Genomic DNA, 17,854 nt, shown 5'->3' with positions numbered 1-17,854 from the left:
ACAAACCAATGGAGTTGATTCCATCATTAGGGAGAGCCTCATCTGGTTGCTCATATGTTTCCTTATTTTCTAGCTAATATCATGTTCAGAGAGAGATGCACATGATTGAGATGCCTTTTGAACATGCAAATTTTGGAAATATTCTGATGACAGTTTCCTGATGAATCTGACAATCAGCTACCTTTGCTCAAGGATTTCATAAACCCACTCCTATTTTTAGGTGACCCCATCAGTATCATGACTAAGAACTTGAACTCCACAACAGAGCATACAACAAGAAAGAACCTGTGTTGACCACTCAAAATACCAGGAAGGGCCCATTGGAGGACCATCTACTGGCCACCCTTTTAATCGCACCACCAGAATTGGCAGAAATACAGTGAAACATCCATTTCAGTCTACGTCTAGTCTAGGAGTCCATTTTCTAGAGGTCAGGAATCACCCTTTCAGCCAGGCAGAGGAGAGGTTCAGCACCTGATACAGAAGGGGAGGAGAAATGAGGTCAACACTAGTCTATGGGTCACATGGCCAAAGGGTGTAACAACCTTGGGACATCATATGTACTGACAATGACTAGATGGAATTCTGACTTGTAATGATTGACCACAGATGCAAATTATTTGCAAAGTTGCAACACTTTTTAAACCTCATGTAAGCAGCAGACATACCTTTGCAGTCAGTGATTGATTGTCTGGAGACTTGAGTTGATGACTACCCATTGCACTCTCCATGGTTGCTAATATGGCTGTTAGATATACAAAGATCTAATTGTCCATGATGATGATGATAATGAAAAGATGTTTAACTAACCCCATGAGCCACGTTCTAGACTCCTGTTGGCCAGTGAAGCGAGTAGTTGCAGCATGACAGAGTTCAGGAATAGAATAGTATTCTGCATTTTATTTTCATCCATTCCTTTTTCTACTTCCCACTCAGCTGTCCAGTTTCCTGAACTGGACAACTGAGTGGAAATAGGCAAAAGGAATGGAGGAAAAGTAAAATGTAGGATACTGTGAAATTAGTGTAGAACTCTCTAACCTTCAGTGGATTGCCCCTTTTTAATTGAGTGTAGCACCAAAACCGCCCATCTCTCTCAAAGAATAATGTTAAATATTTTGTTTGAGATTTCAGAGACATAATTAATTGAAGGGTTTTATTTTCCTGTCACTTTTGAGTTATATTGTGATTTTGTTCACCATCACCTTTATGGCATCTGCTTTAAATTGCTCTTACTTCTGATTGTAAAGATGAAAGATTGCAGGTGATTCCTTAAATATCTCTGTATCCTGTGTATCCATTCTTGAATGTGTAAGTGAATCATGCATTGCCTCTCTTAGGGAGCAAAGACTTTTCATTCTATCACAGTTTAATTTCAGTAAGATATAAAAAAGGGTGTGACTGTTTATTTACTAGGTTTTCCTTTCAGTTTTTGAGGGATCATAGCTGTACAGATAAGTTACTGCTTTTCTTAGTTCTTTAATCTCACTGACAAAGTTGGAAGAACTTTAGTTTTCCCTCCATTTGTCCATGTGTCTACCACTTTGTTGTTATCATAAGTGTTCCTTCATAGATATACACAAAGGAAAATAATGATTTCCCTTCAGTTTTTCATTCTGAATATGAACCAGAAGGACAAAAGGTAGCATTTATTGGTTAAGAAAGGGGATTCCCTCTCCCCCATCCCCACATGGTTACCAACCTTGTTTTAGTCAGTACTACATGACTGGTCAAGGGCTTGTACGGAAGGATGCTCCATTTATGAAACGCTGCAGTTTTTATGCCTTGGAAAACTACATATTGCTTTTAAAATTTGGTATTTTTTAATACTACTAAAGTAGTAAGAACTGTGCTAAAAGGTGAAATTATGGTTCAAACCCCATAGATTATGCACACAACTACAACCTGGGCCAATACTTCATACACTTGAGTTATCCACTAGTCAAGTTCCTTTCAGATAATACTAAGATTAGCTTTGTGACCTTGACTATGGCCCTCGTACCAAAAATAGCTCCCTTATGGGCATTCATGTTATAAAAACACATTTTAGAAAGATATTGTTGGAGTTATTTACTATTGCAAGAACTATAATAGTAATGTTCTCAATATTTCATCATCCAGAATGCTCTTCAAGCAGATACAGTCATGATCAGTAGGGAACATGTATTACTTTACTAATACTTTCAGATTTTTTTTTTACTGAAATCTACTGGATATACTGATAACTTTGTTCATTGTCTCATTAGAAACTGTTTCTCATGATTTTACCCACTATTATTAGTAAGTTGAGGTAAGTTTACATGCTTTGCCTTTGTTCTTAGTATATAACTAATTCACTGTCTTTATCAGCTAACACGTAGTAGAGTTCAATATAATAATTATACAAATATTTGCTTCTACATTTTGATTTTTATTACATTTTTTGAGTGATCATGTAGATTATGAGAAAAATTTTAAATTAAGAATTTATAGATATTAGAGATTTTGCTAAACTTAATATTGTATTTTTGCTTGTTGATTTTTATTTTATTTCCTACACTATGTAACTAGTGTGTATTGATGAATTATAAGTGTGTTCTGTTGTTCTAGGTTATAAAAAAGTTATTACAAGAAATATTAGTATTGAAATTGTCCTTAGACCTGTGGTTTAATTGGAGTGCTTTTTGAGATTCTGTATACAGTTTATAGTATTTCCTTAATTCATCATTCCTATTTACTTATCACCTTCACTATTATGATAGTTTTATTTCAAGTTACATTTTAGGTGTGATACATTATGAAATTAAAATGTGAGTATAAAACAGTCTGATTTAGGCTAGAAAGTATATTGAATTATCTTCAGTTTGAGTTTTGTTGAATTTTCAGATGTAGGCCATATTATAGATTTTGTTCTTATCATTAAAGTATCCAATGAGTTGAGGAGTTACTGTACATTGTATATAATTTCATTAAGGTCAGGATGAGTGCACTTTTACATCTTAACTAATGCTATAATAAAAACAGATTGATGCCAGAAAAGATGCCAAAAAACTGGAGGAGGAAGCAGGTCTCACATTAGAAATGGTAACTGTGGACTGTAGAGGACACTATAAACTCAAACAGGACCAGAAAAACCTGTATAAACTTGAGCAGACTAACCTTCAACCCAAAGGAAATAGAGGTATAAATTTGTTTTGTATTTGCTTGGTTAGTATTCACATTATCATTATAAAAAAATGTGATAGTAATTAAGTTTAACCCCCACGGCTCGGGGATTGTATACTATATACAATCACATAAATCTTCAGGGTAGTGGACAGGTATTGTAGATATACGATCAAGATTTGGCGCCGTACAGTTTGAATGAATTTTGTGGAAAAATGTTCCTAGTTACATATATCACTATTGGCAACTCTTCAGATCACCCTATAAGAGTGTGAGTGAGCTGAGAAGCCCTCAGTCTTGCTTGAGGTGGTTAGGGGGAATGTGGTCACAAATTCCTATCCAAGAATGCGTTGTAAATATTTTCAATAAATGTGCTAAGAATTTGTTCCCGGATTTATTTCTTATCTTTCATGATATTGTTTGAGCTGTAATTTCAATTTGACAAAGATAAAAAAAAAATATATTAGAAAGAATGCTTATAACTTTGTGAAGTTAGCGTATTTTTTACGACAGTCATTGGGAAAAGAGACCCGCAAAGGGTGGGAAATATTCACTTACAACTTCCAGTGGAAGGTACAGACATTTTATTAGAATTTTTTTTTTCTTATGACATGTGAATATATATACTATCTTCCTCTTTTCATTGATGAGTTGATTCTTCTTCTTCTTCTTCTTCTTCTTCTTCTTCTTCTTCTTCTTCTTCAAATTGGCCATCCTTAAATTTAGCCTGGTCATGGGTGTACACATTAGTGTATATTAGCCCGGAGTGTGGGGGTTAATATCACTGGTTAACTTGCATAAGTTAGGCAAAAAATATACATAGATGCAACTTCCTGACCAAGAGAACTTTAAGGTCTGCCAGTTAAAAAAAAACAACATATCATTAGGAAGAAAAAGACAAGCACTTGGTATAAAAAAGATATTTAAGATTTTTATGGATTCAACACATTATGTCCCAATATCTGGCGAATGCCACCAGTAACTACATAATAGCACCTCTGTTAGGTTGTTATGACACCATAACTCTATTATTGGGGCTTTATAGTGCTTATAACTGCATTATGGTGCCATAAATCGCCAATTTTATGATGTTAGACAAGTGGCATAAAACCGGATCACCATTAACCGAGTCCGCCAATAACCAAGAACTGCCTGTATAAGCATTTTTAGAGTTTTTCTTGTTTAAACTATCAAAACAGGCAGTTCTAAGCATTTTTAGAGTGTTTTACTATTACCAAATTTCATGGGACACTACCTAGGTTTGTAGGAAGCTTTTCAAGAACTGTATAAAAAGTAGTTTCATGGTAAAGATAAGTACTAATAATTATTGAACTGAAAGCATTTTAATTAGTAGAAACTGAGTCTCTAGTGACCTTGAAAGTCACAAAGGTTATGGTCAGATTATGTAAACACTTTTACTGCATTTAGTACTTATCATCCCTACTTACATCATAAATCTTGCAGGGGTGAGGTCAGCTGCCTCCAGACCTTCCCAGATTCCAAAGTATGGTATCAAGGCTGCAAATATGGTTAGTAAAGAGTCAGTGATGCAGCGAGGTGACAAAAGCGCTGAAGAAGTTTGCAAGAAGATAAGTTGTAATGAACCTGATACTACTTATTCACCAAGTATCAAAGAAACCAGCACAACCATTTCTGAAAGCAAGCTTGCAGAGGAATTGCTTACAGAGCAAGTGAGTAGTGATATTGTATCCTGGGTTTTGTAGTTGTGTAGATTGTAATGCATTAGGTCCCACTAAGTTGGATATATTTAATTGAAACAGCCTAAACAACTCTTTTGAGCTCAAGATAGGAGTTTGGGAGGTACCATGGGTTTACTTGCTGAGTCATCATCAGTACCAACTGCTAGTTGGAGAAGGGCTTTGCACGCCCATATGATATGTTTGGTCACCATGTGAATAATGTGCTATAGTGTAATGACCTATCCTTTGACTCTGTATCAGTGACAATGAGCATTTATGTAGATTGCTCCGGCATCAATAACCTGGGCTTTGTGACGCCAGCTTTAAATCAAATTGAATTAATGTAGATTGTTAAGTCAGATTTTTTCTAATTATGAATTGCATATTCGCTTGCAACAAGTGTCTCCATATATTTTTATAACTTTTGTAAGTGACTGAAGTAAAGGTTGGCTAAATGTCTTTGATCTCTTGTGAGTTTAATGCTTGCAGATTGCAGATATGCTGGCAAATGATGAATATGATGACAGTGGAACTGCAGAATTATTAACAACACTTTCATCAGGAAATAACACTGTAATTGAAGCTTCTACTGGTGATTCAGGTAAGATCTTTTAGAAATTATACCCAAAATGATTTCTGTATTTCACTTGATGCATAATCTACATATTAAGGTCTTTATTAAGAAAATGATATGTACTGTTTAGCATTGTAAGTTCTTCCTTTGAATGATTAGACAAATTAAAATCTGTATTATAGTAGTATTATACAGCAGTTGGCAGTATGAAGTGGCATTATTCCCTGAATAATGATGATAGTATATCTGATGTATATAATTTGATTGCATTTAAAGTTCACCTTCAGGAAAATATCTTTTGTTAAAAAGGTTTTCTGTGTTATCTGTAATCTGACCAAGAACTAGATATACAACATATATGTACAAGAGGTGCATGTTTGTATAAACTAAACAGTTCTTGCACTATCATGCATGTCTACAGGTAGTAAGAGAAGAGGACAGTTATCTTTGTCATATATTAGATTAGAAAAAAATTTCAGACAATATAACTGTTACGAACCCCGAGAGAGAGGTCTGCTTCAGGTTCAATATTATTATAAACAAAAAGAATTCAACACCAACAGTTGAAACTGGGGATACGAATATAGAAAGAAACACTAACACAACAAAGGTTTATTTTCAAGCTTACTAACAAAGATAAATGCAGAATGGAGTCTCCTATTTACATAAATAGGGTAAAATCTTACACTGCATGAACTGAGGGAACAGTGAGGTAATGAAAGTACTTGTTGACCAGTTTTGCAACTCGAAGCGATGGCTTCACAAAAGGAGAACTCTAATTGTAGACGCCTTCTTGCCTCCGTATTGCAGAAAATAATGTCTACTCTTGATACTTGAAGGGCAGGAACTCCCCAAAAACTCTAGCAGAACGTTTCTTCTCTGAAGTCTTGCTCAACGTCGAAATAACTCTGTCGTCCACTCCTGAAGACAACTTACCAGAATTCAACCAACTCTCGAGCGACTTTTCCTCTGATCCTTCATTGGTTCCTTCTTCTCTTATCTCTCTCTGACGATCTCTGCTGCTAATCTCTCACTGATAATCTGATCTGTGGCTCTTACTGATGATTTCTCTTCTCCTACTTCGTCAGTCATATTTATAAGGCATTCTGGGGGCGTGGCCTACGGGGGAGGCGGAGCATGAACGTCACAGGCTCCCGAGATTACCGGAACAATTTAGAAGTTTCTCAACGAAGTATTGCATCAGAAGTCGCTGCGTTTCTCACGACACTTCGGCGCTTGTCAAGTTCCACAAAACTCCTGCCGATTCTAGAACCATCATGAGAACAGGCACCTCCAACACATGCGCGAATGCCACCTTGCTGCAGAACTTCTCGAAGATGCGTTTTCTTTTCCTTTATCTTTCTTTGCTATACAGTAGGGCCTCGTTAATCACGGGGGATAGGGCCCAGAACCCCCCGTGATAAGTAAATACCCGTGTTATCCTGGTACCCCCCCCCCCCCCTGAAAATTGCTTTAAACCGCCTACTTTAATAATTCACCCACCCAAGACCACTATTTCAATGTTTATAACTGCCTACATTAGTTCAAGCACCAAATATTTCTTCAACTATCACCTTAAACTAAATTCAAGACAGTTTCAAAGTTATTCTTTCCTATCTTCAATTTCCCCTGCATCAGATCAGCAAACAAAAGTATAATTACCTAACAATTCCTTTCTATTTTCATGATTTGGCTGCTGCACCAAACTAAAAGTACATAGTATATCTATTTCGTGAATGAACATATTTATGATAAAAAAAAACATGATTTACTGTAATGATTACAGCACCCAACTATAATATTAGTGTATAAACAGCAAAATACAGCAATAAAAATCTAGTTTTGACTTTTGTTTACGTTTAGAATCAGCTGATGGACGTTTATTACCGAAAGAATTATTTTGAAAAACAATTTAGTTGCTAAAAGAAACTAATTTATTAATGGAATTAATATTATTATTAACTTTGTACATAATAGTTCATGATATTATGATACAGTAATTCATATTTCATTGAGAGAGAGACAGCGCTTGTGATGAGAGTAACTTGAATAGCTTGAGATAGCAGCTTAGGACGAGAATAGCTTGAGAGAGCAGCTTAGGACTAGAGTACTGTTGACTATCTTAGCTCGAGAATAACAATGAAATTTGTATTTTAAATATTTTATGATGATAAGAAATGAAACATGGATAGTGATAAGATATTCTCTTGTATACTGTTATAATATGTGATAATCATTGAGTCAACTATAAAAGTTGTATTGAAGCACAGTTTCGTAAATCACAGAAAGAATAAAAATATGGCAACACATTTTTATTCTTTCGGGGACCATCTTGTTCTTTTATTACGATAATAATAGATCAGTATTACGTATAGTTTTTTTTCTGTAAGTGATGAGAGAGAGAGAGAGAGATTTTGCTATTTACATTCATAGTATTTGAAAATTTGTGAATGAGTTTATTCTAAAAATGCATTTAGTCATGAAAAGAAGAAGAAAACAGTAATTAGTGAATCTTGCTCTATGATAAAATTCGTCCGATTTTCGTTAAATTTTCCGGAATATACGTAGCATTTGGGCTTCACAAAAAAAGTAACTAAAGTGATTTATGACAGAGTTTAGAGGTCATATGTATTTTTTTCGTGAATGAATATACATTTATGATAAAAAATAGTTACTGTATTGCTTAGAGTACCATACTGTAATATTAATGTAATCACATCAAAATAAAGTAATCATTGTTCATTGTATACTGTAAACATGTAAAGAGTATTTTTGTCTTTGAAAATGGATTCCCCAAGGAAGTTATTCCTTGAAGAGGCTTTTTTATTATGAAGATATGCCAATAATATATAAGATTTGCGTTTTATTATGAATATATGACAATAATATATAAGGTAAAAATGGTTTTATTACGTTTACGCTTCGTCGCCGATTGCAAACAACATACAATAATCTGTGACAATTATCGTTTGTATGACTGCAGTGTTCAGAGAAGTTGATTACGTTATACCAAAACAATAATGAGGTTCGAATTGAAAATTTGTGTTTTCCTAAATGTTATTACTACTGTAATTAAATTACTACTATTAACATTTCTAAAAGGTTAAGAATGACAAAGGTGCTGTGAAGTGTAACTTAATGTTTACATTTCTGCTGGCCACTCAACTACAAGTTGATGTCAATGACGTGGAATTATATTCCATGAATAGGCTATATATTATGAAGATATGCCAATAATATATAAGGTGAGAATGGTTTTATTACCTTTATTGTCAGTTAATATCATAATGTGAATCTGTTCATGCATTTGTTGGTTATCGGAACCGGACGAGGCTTAGCCTACCACCACAAGCCCGCGATGCTGTGATTCATACCAGCGATATATAGACTGAGGAGTGGTCCAAGGAAAAACCCGTGATTAACTGGTAAAGCAATTACCATTTCACATCCCCCAGAAAAGAAAAAAAATGAAATCAACTGATTTTATTTTTTTCTAAAGAGAAACAAGAATTAAACAGCAGGCGAACAATTCTGCATAAAGTGTCTTTTGAGCAATCTCTAGAGAGGCTATCAGCTAATACATTATCCTTTCCCCTTTTATGAACTGTCTTCAGGTTATAGTCTTGTAATTCTAAACTCCAATGTATTAGACGTTTATTCTCATTCTTAAACCTCTCCAAATAAACTTAACGGATTATGATCAGTAGTATACACAGTTAAAACAGAACTACTACGTGCGTAAATCTCAAAATGTTGCAATGCTGTAACTAAACCAAACAATTCCTTTTCAATAGTGGAATAGTTCTGTTGCGCTTTATTCACTTTCTTTGAATAATAGGCAACTGGGAGTTTCATTCCATTCACTTCTTGTAACAAAAACCCTACTCCAATATTACCGGCATCGATCGCTAAATTAAATTCCTTACCAAAATCGGGTAATAATAGAACTGGCTCGTGAATCATTATAGCCTTTAACTTGTTGAAGGCTTCCACACACGCGACATCAAATACAAAACTGCATCCTTTCTTAAACAGATTAGTTATGGGAGCGCTTATTTCCGAGAAATTTGGTACGAATCTACGGAAATACGAAACCATTCCGAGAAATCTCATGGCCTGTTTTTTAGTTGTTGGGATTGGGAAATTCACGATAGCTTCTATGTTCCGATCCTTTGGACAGATTTTACCAAGACCTACCCTATGTCCTAGATAATAATAGAGGCTTTCCCAAATTCGCATTTCCTTAGATTAAGAACAAGATTCGCTTTGGTAAGGGCCTCCAAGACTCTTGCCAAAGTTCTTACATGATCCTCCCAAGTCTCTGAAAATATCACAAGATCATCTAAGTACATGACACAGTTGTTGATGCCATTTTAAACTTTACTCATTAACCTTTGGAAGGTACTGGCTGCGTTCTTCAAGCCAAAAGCCATAACTTTGGGCTTTGAAACTACCAAATGGCGTTATAAAGGCGGAAATTTTCCGGGCTCGTTCACTTAAAGGTACTTGCCAATAACCTTTAGCCAAATCAAGCTTCGAGATGAACTTGGAATTTCCGATTCTATCTAAGCAATCGTCAATCCTGGGTGAGGGAAAATTACTTTGCTTCTTTGCACTGTTTACCTTCCGGAAATCAATGCACAATCTATCTAATCTATCTCCCTTTTTCACCAGAACTACCGGGGAACTCCATTCACTCTCGCTAGGTACTATCAAATCATTATCTAGCATGTAACTAATTTCCTTCCTCACAGATTCTGCCTTTTCTGGGTTCAGACAATATGGACTTTGCGTAATGGTTTCACTTATATTCATTATATCTATTTTCTTTTCAATTTGGGTTAGTTTTTCTAAGTACTCTATTTTTCTTTTTGAGTTACTCGTAACTAAACCCTGCGTGTTTTCTCCTTGGAAATCTTCTGCTGACACTCCATATCGCGGTGATGGCTTGCTTTTTTCCTTCACCTGATATTCCTTGTTTCTCTCTTTATTTGTTTCTTTCTTATTTTGGATTTTATTATTTGATTGATTATTTATTTGATTTTGATTCATAGCTGCAGGGTGCATATATTCACATTTTTTGTCGAACTTACATCCTTTTCCTTCTTTTAGGTTTTTGCATATTTTTGGATGTAGATCTCTGCAATCATCCTCATAGCCGTCTAGGTATGCACATTTACCATAGATTTCATAGTTGTGACATACCTTGGGATGTTTGTAGTAACATCTTTCTCCAAATCTGCAATTCCCTCTTTTCAAAAGGTTGCAGACTTTGTCTTTCTTGTCTATTTTTTCCTCTTTCCCATCATTGTGCAGATCTAGGTAGAGCCTCTTCGGGATTTTCTTTTGTGTTGTCATGTCGTAATTTATTTCTATGTATTTATGCTGCTTGATTGCATCATATGTAGTATCAATGAGTATCTCTGCATCCATACTTTTATCTTGTTCTTTGTTTTCCTTATTTTTTTTTCTGTCATTTCAGTTTTGTTTACTTCTCTTCCATTTTCCTCTTCTTCTTCTTCATCCTCAACTATCTGTACATTCAGTCTTGATATAATAACATTGTCTATCCATGATAGACATGTTGAGCAAAATATTCTGGTATCCTTTCTCATATCTTGCATAACTTCAGCACATTGAGGATGCGTCGGAATGTTGCATGCAGAACATTTTCTGATCAGGTTTTGTGGATTAACTATGCTATACCACACCTTACACAGTTTGCATGCTTTTGGCATTCTTTTTCCTATTGCATCAATTAGGATATTCACAATGTTCACCTTATTCATTTTCTTTGTTGGAATACGTTGATTTATGTATATTTTCTTTATGAGTCTCTTGACCACTTGGATTTTATTTGGAACTTCTTCAATTATTTTCAAGATGTTTTCTGTTGATTTGTTCCAGTTTGAAGGATCATATCCTTCTAATATATCTATGAATGCTTTTGTATCTTTTTGATTAGGGGTGTTGTTGATCTCATAGATGAGAAATGCCAGCTCCCTTCCTGCTACCACATCGTATTGTGAATCTGCTAAACACGCTAAATTTCGCAATTTACAGTATTTCACGTGATAAACTAACTTAGTAGACGTTTTATACTACTATTTTCACACTAATCTTATCACCGACAGTTCATGAACACTTCTAGTTATTTATAAATTTCCAGACATATGTTAAACGCATGATATCTGTTGATTAATCAGACTGTGTGCAGTAACGTTTCACCAAGCAAAATGGCACTGATGAAGAGAGAGAGAGAGAGAGAATGGTAAAATAGTCCTATGTTAGTCAACAAGTTAGGCAAAGGCTATTTCTTTAACTGAGAATATTATGGGGGGCAGATCCTTAACCCTTAATGGACAGATTGATTCTCAGGAGCAGTAATAACAGGTTTGGAGTGGTGGACGGATCGATCCTGTAGATAAACAATATTACACGCCATCGATTTGGAAAGAATTGGGCGGGAAAGAGGTGGCAGTACTTTTATAGCCCATAAAGTCACTAATGGCAACTTTTACACTGTCGAAAATCACAAGTCTGGAAGTCTCAGGACTTCAGTAGTGCTTGTGACTTGAAGGGAGACTGTTCTACATGTCTATGTCACATGACATCTTTTTATAAATTTGCTTGTAAATATACCAAGAGGTTGCTGTTGTTTTTTGTTCTAGTCTTTTACGATAGTACGTCGGTTGTAAATGTAATTTTACAAAGAAAAGTGCAAAGAAATATTAGAACAAATGTAAAAGTTAAAAAATGAATCTTTGTTCTCGGTAAATTTACATAAATATTTTTTTACAAATATGCTAAGAATTTGTTACTGCTTTTATTTCTTATCTGTTTTGATATTGTGTGAGCAGTAATTATAATTTTACAATATAAAATAAATATATTTATTAGAAAAAATATATATAAGTTGGTAAAATTTACGATTGTCTTGTAAAAGAAGCCCCACAAGGGGTTGTAAATAATCATTTTCAGCTTCTCGTGGAAGGTAGGGAACATTTTTTAGAATTTTTTTTTCTTTCACCATGTACATTTGCATATCTTCCTCTTTCCATTGATGTGTATTTTTTTTCCGTAAATTGGCCGACCTCAAAGTTAACTGGCCCGAGGAGCTGCATATCAACATGTTTACCCGTCCAGTAAGGGTTAACATTCCAGAATGTAAAAGTTTGTCTTCTCCTTTGTAGTAACATAGTAATGAGGAGGGCTTTGGAGATCAAGGAAAAAAGGAGGGACTTTTTTAGTAGATATGGTAAATGATTTAAGAGGTTGTTGAATTGAAATAAGTAATTTATGATTGTTCAATATTGATTTTAATGTCCTAAAGATAATTTTCTTTATTTTAAGCAGGTTGTGTGGAAGGAACTATAGATTCTGAAACCCTTCTAGATGCAATTGAAAAAATTGATATCACTCCTAAAAGTAAACATAAGAAAAACAGAGCCAGATCATCCCTTCATCGAAGTGTAGGATCAGTGAAAAGTCATACTCTGGCCAATAGTTCTGTGTTATCACCACTTGCTAGAGAAGATAAGCAGTCACCAGTTAAGTCAGATTACACACCAAAAACTGATACACAATTCACACGGCTTATTGACTATACTCCATGCATTCGTAATGGTGGTCATCTCAGTGTGGCTGTTGGGTTATCTTGTGAGGATCCATTCAAAACTCCAATGCCATTACAGCAACTTGGTGGACATAAAGTTGCTTTATATAGCAGTCAAAAAAGTGAGAGAGGATTCCCAGTTTTGTCAAGCACTGAAAGTAAAAGCCCCACAAATGATGATCTAATTGTCAGAATGGCACTCCTAACTCAGAGTCCAGCTAGGGATAACCCAACACCTCTTGCTTCAAAGATTTTGTCAAAGTTTGAGGATGTCAACTTTGGTAAAGGAAAGAATACGTTGAAATCTGTTGCAGGTGATGGTTACAGCTCAACTGTAGAAGAGTTGCGGCACCAGTCCAAGTCCAGTCTTAATAATTTAATGAAACAGGTGCAACAGGTGAAAGAGGAATATCCAGCTAAAGTAGAGAAAATGAAGCAAAGAAGAAAAACAGAATGTGGTTTCAACTCAAAGTTTCTAACATTAGTTAAAAATATCAAAAATGGGAAGGACTCAATTCAGACCACTGAGTTAAAGGAAAGTTATAACTCAGGTGGACAGAATTGTGAGAACACAGATGAAGGACGCAAACCTGAGTTATTAATGAACTCCAGAGACTCCTTTCACAGTACAGTTGCAAGATTGGAGGCACTGCTGGATGATGATGATGATGATGATGATGACACCTTTACTGGAAACTTAGGAAAGGTATGCTCTCAGAGTTTGAAGGTTGTAATTAATAGAAGTCAGTCTTTTTTTATTTATTTATTTATATACTGCTTACATTTCAAGATTTTAATTCTTATCCTAAGGAACTATTATTGTGTACAGGTAAATCTGTTTTCTCTTAAAGAACTACTGTATACAGGTAAATGTGTTAAGTGATTTAAGTCCTACCATATCCTTGAGAAGCGCTAGTTTTTTATTTTTATCAAACTATTGAATGGCAATGAGTTGTTCTGTTTGACATGAATTGATATTTTAGGTATACATATACTGATGGTGAGACATTATACATAGTTTGTCAGAAGAAGATTCCACTGAGTGTTATATGGTTTTACTTGTTTTTCTTGACTATACAAATCAAATAGAGTAATATAATACAAAATTAAATTCAACTTGATCTTAAACACATACCATTGTTTTACAAGTTATTGATGATTTATCGCAAGTCACTTAGGGTGAGGTGTTGTAGACTTTTTGTTAGCATGGGCTGGTCCAGAAGGGAAGTATCCAAGAACAATTTCATTCTGGCTATGGGAGGTGATTAATCAGGCTTATTCCTCACATACTAGTTCTGTCACTGAATCTGTGCAGGCTAGGGCATATGACATCAGAGGTATACTATAAGTTCCTCTCTGGTATTGAAGAAGAACTTGTTTATTCATAGGATTTTGAAAGCTGGTTCTTCCTTTCACCTAAAGGATATTGCCCCACAGGTCCTTGGACACTTTTTTTTTCTTGGGTTCAGTGGTGGCTGCCCAACAAGTTGTGTAGCTCATCCAGTGCCCCTGGCAAGACAGTTTGTATCTTACCTTAGATGATTGCGTGGAGGAGAGAATGAGTGAGTTGGCTAGTCTCGTTCTTTCTCTTTTTTCTTTTTTTCTTCCTACGGACGGGTCGAAGAATAGACACGTCATATGGCGGAACTGTTCTGATACAGGTGAGTGTGGTAGTCATACTGGTTGGAGTTATTTGTTTTCTTCCTATACAATAGACAAATCTGCTTCTCAGTAGCAAGTACTCCTCCTCCTAGCAAGGGGAGCAAGGAGTGGTGACAAACCCCTGTGGCCTACATGGTTTGTTGCTTGAACAGACAGAACTCTTTATCTTCCATAAATGTAATGAATTTGGTCTTATCTCATTGTATTTTAACCCAGCAGGCTGAGTTTTTAAACATTCGATTGTCTGTTCTCTCACAGGCTTAGACCTCCTCCTTTAGAGCTCGTTTTTCTAGGAAGGGTGGTCAGGTGGGCTGCACTCCCAGCCAGGTCAGGGTACTTGTACCTCCCTCCAAGTGTGAGGTTTGTTCTGCATATGAACAAATGATGAATTTTTAATTATCTTGCATATGAACAAATGATAAATTTTTAATCAGTTTGTATTTTTCATAGCATACAAACCTGAGGTCTTAACGTTTACTATCTTCCTCTAGCCACCCCTCTCATATACTGGGTTGGAAGAAAGAATGATGTGTCATGAGGTACCAAGCCTGGTCAGTGACCAGCTTCCACCTTGTATATATGCATGAGTTGCCAGATGCCACAGATTCCTTGCTTTACAATCTTTGATTGTTTTAGCTGGTTTCCAACTGGCACTAGAAGATTATCATATTGTTAAAACCACAGGTTTGTTAGCAATGAAAAATACAAATTGATTGAAAATTTGTCATTTTTGTCATTTCTATATCCATCTTGACTGCCTTCCTTGGTTGTGTTGCAAACCTGGCAGGTGTCTTTTTTTTTTTTTTTTTTTTTTTTAAGAGGTGTCCTGGCTCCACTTTGTTTACCAGTTGCTTCCACTGTTTTTTAATACATACATTCAGCATTCTTCATCCTTTTTATGAAGTTATTGCAGATATACTAATGTAAATATTGTGGTTGATTTTAATGGCAAATGTTCTGTTGATTTTTGCTTTGTTATTATGAATCTCTATTAGTTTTGCTGCTAATTTTATTAATTGTAACTCTTTTTGAAAGAAATTTAGCTGAACCCTAGGTCTGCTAATTACTCAAGTATTTCAGGAATAAAGTCAAATGTTCTAGATCTCCGGAGTTGTGTTTTTTGCCTGTAACTATGATTTAATGTTATCTGAGACAATTGTAAGAAGTAACAAGTCAAGGGTGGAATTTTTAATCCCCGGGTTTGATGGCCCCGACTTTTATTTATCATCGTTACATCCCACTTGTGCAAGGTATGGATGACCTATTTATCTTTAGAAAAACTTGGAGTGTAGTTGCCATGAAGTTTTTTGCTTTAAGGTTGTTAGTAAGTTTACAATACTTACATATTTGCTGTTCACCACATTTCACATCTTGACAATTCTATGACTGTCTTTTGGAGAGGATTAGTATGGCTCAGTCATAAGATTCAAAAGTTTAATTTTTTATTTGTGGAGACTGCAATGCAAAGTACAGAAAGTAGCCTAATTCAGATTCCGCAGTTCAGTCTGCTCCTGAGTTCTCTGTATTTTCCAATTTTGTCCAGCCAACTGAGGTACTTATGCATATTCTAGTAACAGATTAAACCTCATATTCACAGATGTTCCAGCTATCATGAAATCCTAGTCTGGGAGTATGTAGAAACTTCCAACCATTGTGTCATTGAGATGGACATATTTGTCAGTCAGTATTTGCCTAATGTAACTGTTGGAAAAATGGTTTGGCTGAAATCTAGAGCAAGTTGGAATTGCATTACAGGTGGCCCACGGTTAACAGCACAATCGTTTAACGGTGAATCGGTTTTACGGCTGTCATAAAAAGTATTCATTAAAAAAAAAGGCATTTTAAGGTAATTTTACGGCACAATTTTCGGTTAACAGCGCCACTAGTGCTGTTATGTCTTGACAAGTTCATACATTTGTAGAAATGCCATTCAGACCATAAAGGTTATGCAAATGATATTTACAAATTTTATGGAGAGTTCTTACATAGGTACAGGCGGCCCTCGGTTAGCAGCAGGGTTTCCGTTCCTGGCCGCAGACGCTAAGTGATTTTTGACGCTAAGTGATTTTTGACGCTAAGTGATTTTAAAGCCTACAGCTGCCACACACCATCTTTCGAAATTCTAGACCATTTAACAGCGCCGTAGACCAGTCAAACGACGCCTTAATCCCGCGAATGGCGCAATAAGTGAAATTATATTTATGCAGTATAGATCTATAGAATTTACTGTACAGTACATTATAGTATTATAAATACTGTAAAGTGAAAAAAGCCTAGCTTTAATCCTTTGCGCGTGTCTAGATCATGTTAAAGCATATGATAAGGTTTTATACAGTGTACAGGTAGCTTTAGTGTTCTAGTCACGATAATTCGTCTTACAATAATCCGATTTTATGAGACCAAATTACAATAGCCTAACTTTATCCCATCTTCTAGTTACATAAGTTCAAAAACAGGAAAAGAGAATGATGAAAGTATGGTTTTAACGTTATACTCGTTGCATAAACGTGAAACATCTTTTTTATTTTTTTTTTTCTAAGTACAACCGAATTCGATAACATCCGTTTGGCTTGTATTTCAATCATCGTACTATAGCACACTATTACCGTAGTTGTTATAAATGATGTTATGTAGAATAGAACTGAGATATCTTAATGTAATAACTTTATTCACTATAGATCAAAGATTAATCAGGAAATATACTGTTAAATTTAAACATAGTTATAACTGAAGCTGAGAGAACTGTTCAAGCTGCTAATGGCTATTATCGTGCATCGGCACCAAGGATAAAACTCCAGTAAATGTATGCCATCAAACACAACCATAGATAAAATTGAGATAAAATAATTTTAACCAAAACTACTGGGCTTGATAGAACACATTTTACTGTTGGTTTCACGCCAATATAAGATAAATAACATAAAGTTCGTATTACGATGATATAAAGGAAAATTGCGAACGGAATCACGTAATATTTTTACGCAATAAACATGCCACCAACATAATCTGTTAATGAAAAAAAAAGTTCATAATCACAACAAGACATATTCAATTCATATTTCCACCTAAAATCAAGTCGTATATAAGGAAAAATAATCTTGTCTCATATAAGTAAAGTATCTAGATATTTGTTTATGCTAACTAGAAGCAAGAAAATTCGCT

The 17,854-nt window shown here is 35.2% G+C and overlaps 1 protein-coding gene across 2 annotated transcripts in view; it reads left to right on the top strand.

Annotated features, from left to right (window-relative positions):
* The window catches only part of LOC135219371 (uncharacterized), a 217,926-nt gene that overhangs the window by 180,855 nt on the left and 19,217 nt on the right, over positions 1–17,854 (top strand). The window contains exons 12-15 of one of the 2 annotated variants that reach the window (XM_064256087.1): positions 3,001–3,157; positions 4,606–4,832; positions 5,331–5,442; positions 12,772–13,736. In XM_064256087.1, the coding sequence (XP_064112157.1) occupies positions 3,001–3,157; positions 4,606–4,832; positions 5,331–5,442; positions 12,772–13,736 (1,461 nt within the window). Of the gene's footprint in view, positions 1–3,000; positions 3,158–4,605; positions 4,833–5,330; positions 5,443–12,768; positions 13,737–17,854 lie in introns of both variants that reach the window. The other variant, XM_064256086.1, reaches the window with a different exon arrangement.

The sequence above is a fragment of the Macrobrachium nipponense genome, chromosome 1 (genome assembly GCF_015104395.2).
Source record: "Macrobrachium nipponense isolate FS-2020 chromosome 1, ASM1510439v2, whole genome shotgun sequence".
Taxonomy (NCBI): domain Eukaryota; kingdom Metazoa; phylum Arthropoda; class Malacostraca; order Decapoda; family Palaemonidae; genus Macrobrachium; species Macrobrachium nipponense.
Note: the sequence above shows the minus strand (reverse complement) of the source record. Positions and strands in the feature narration are given on the sequence as shown.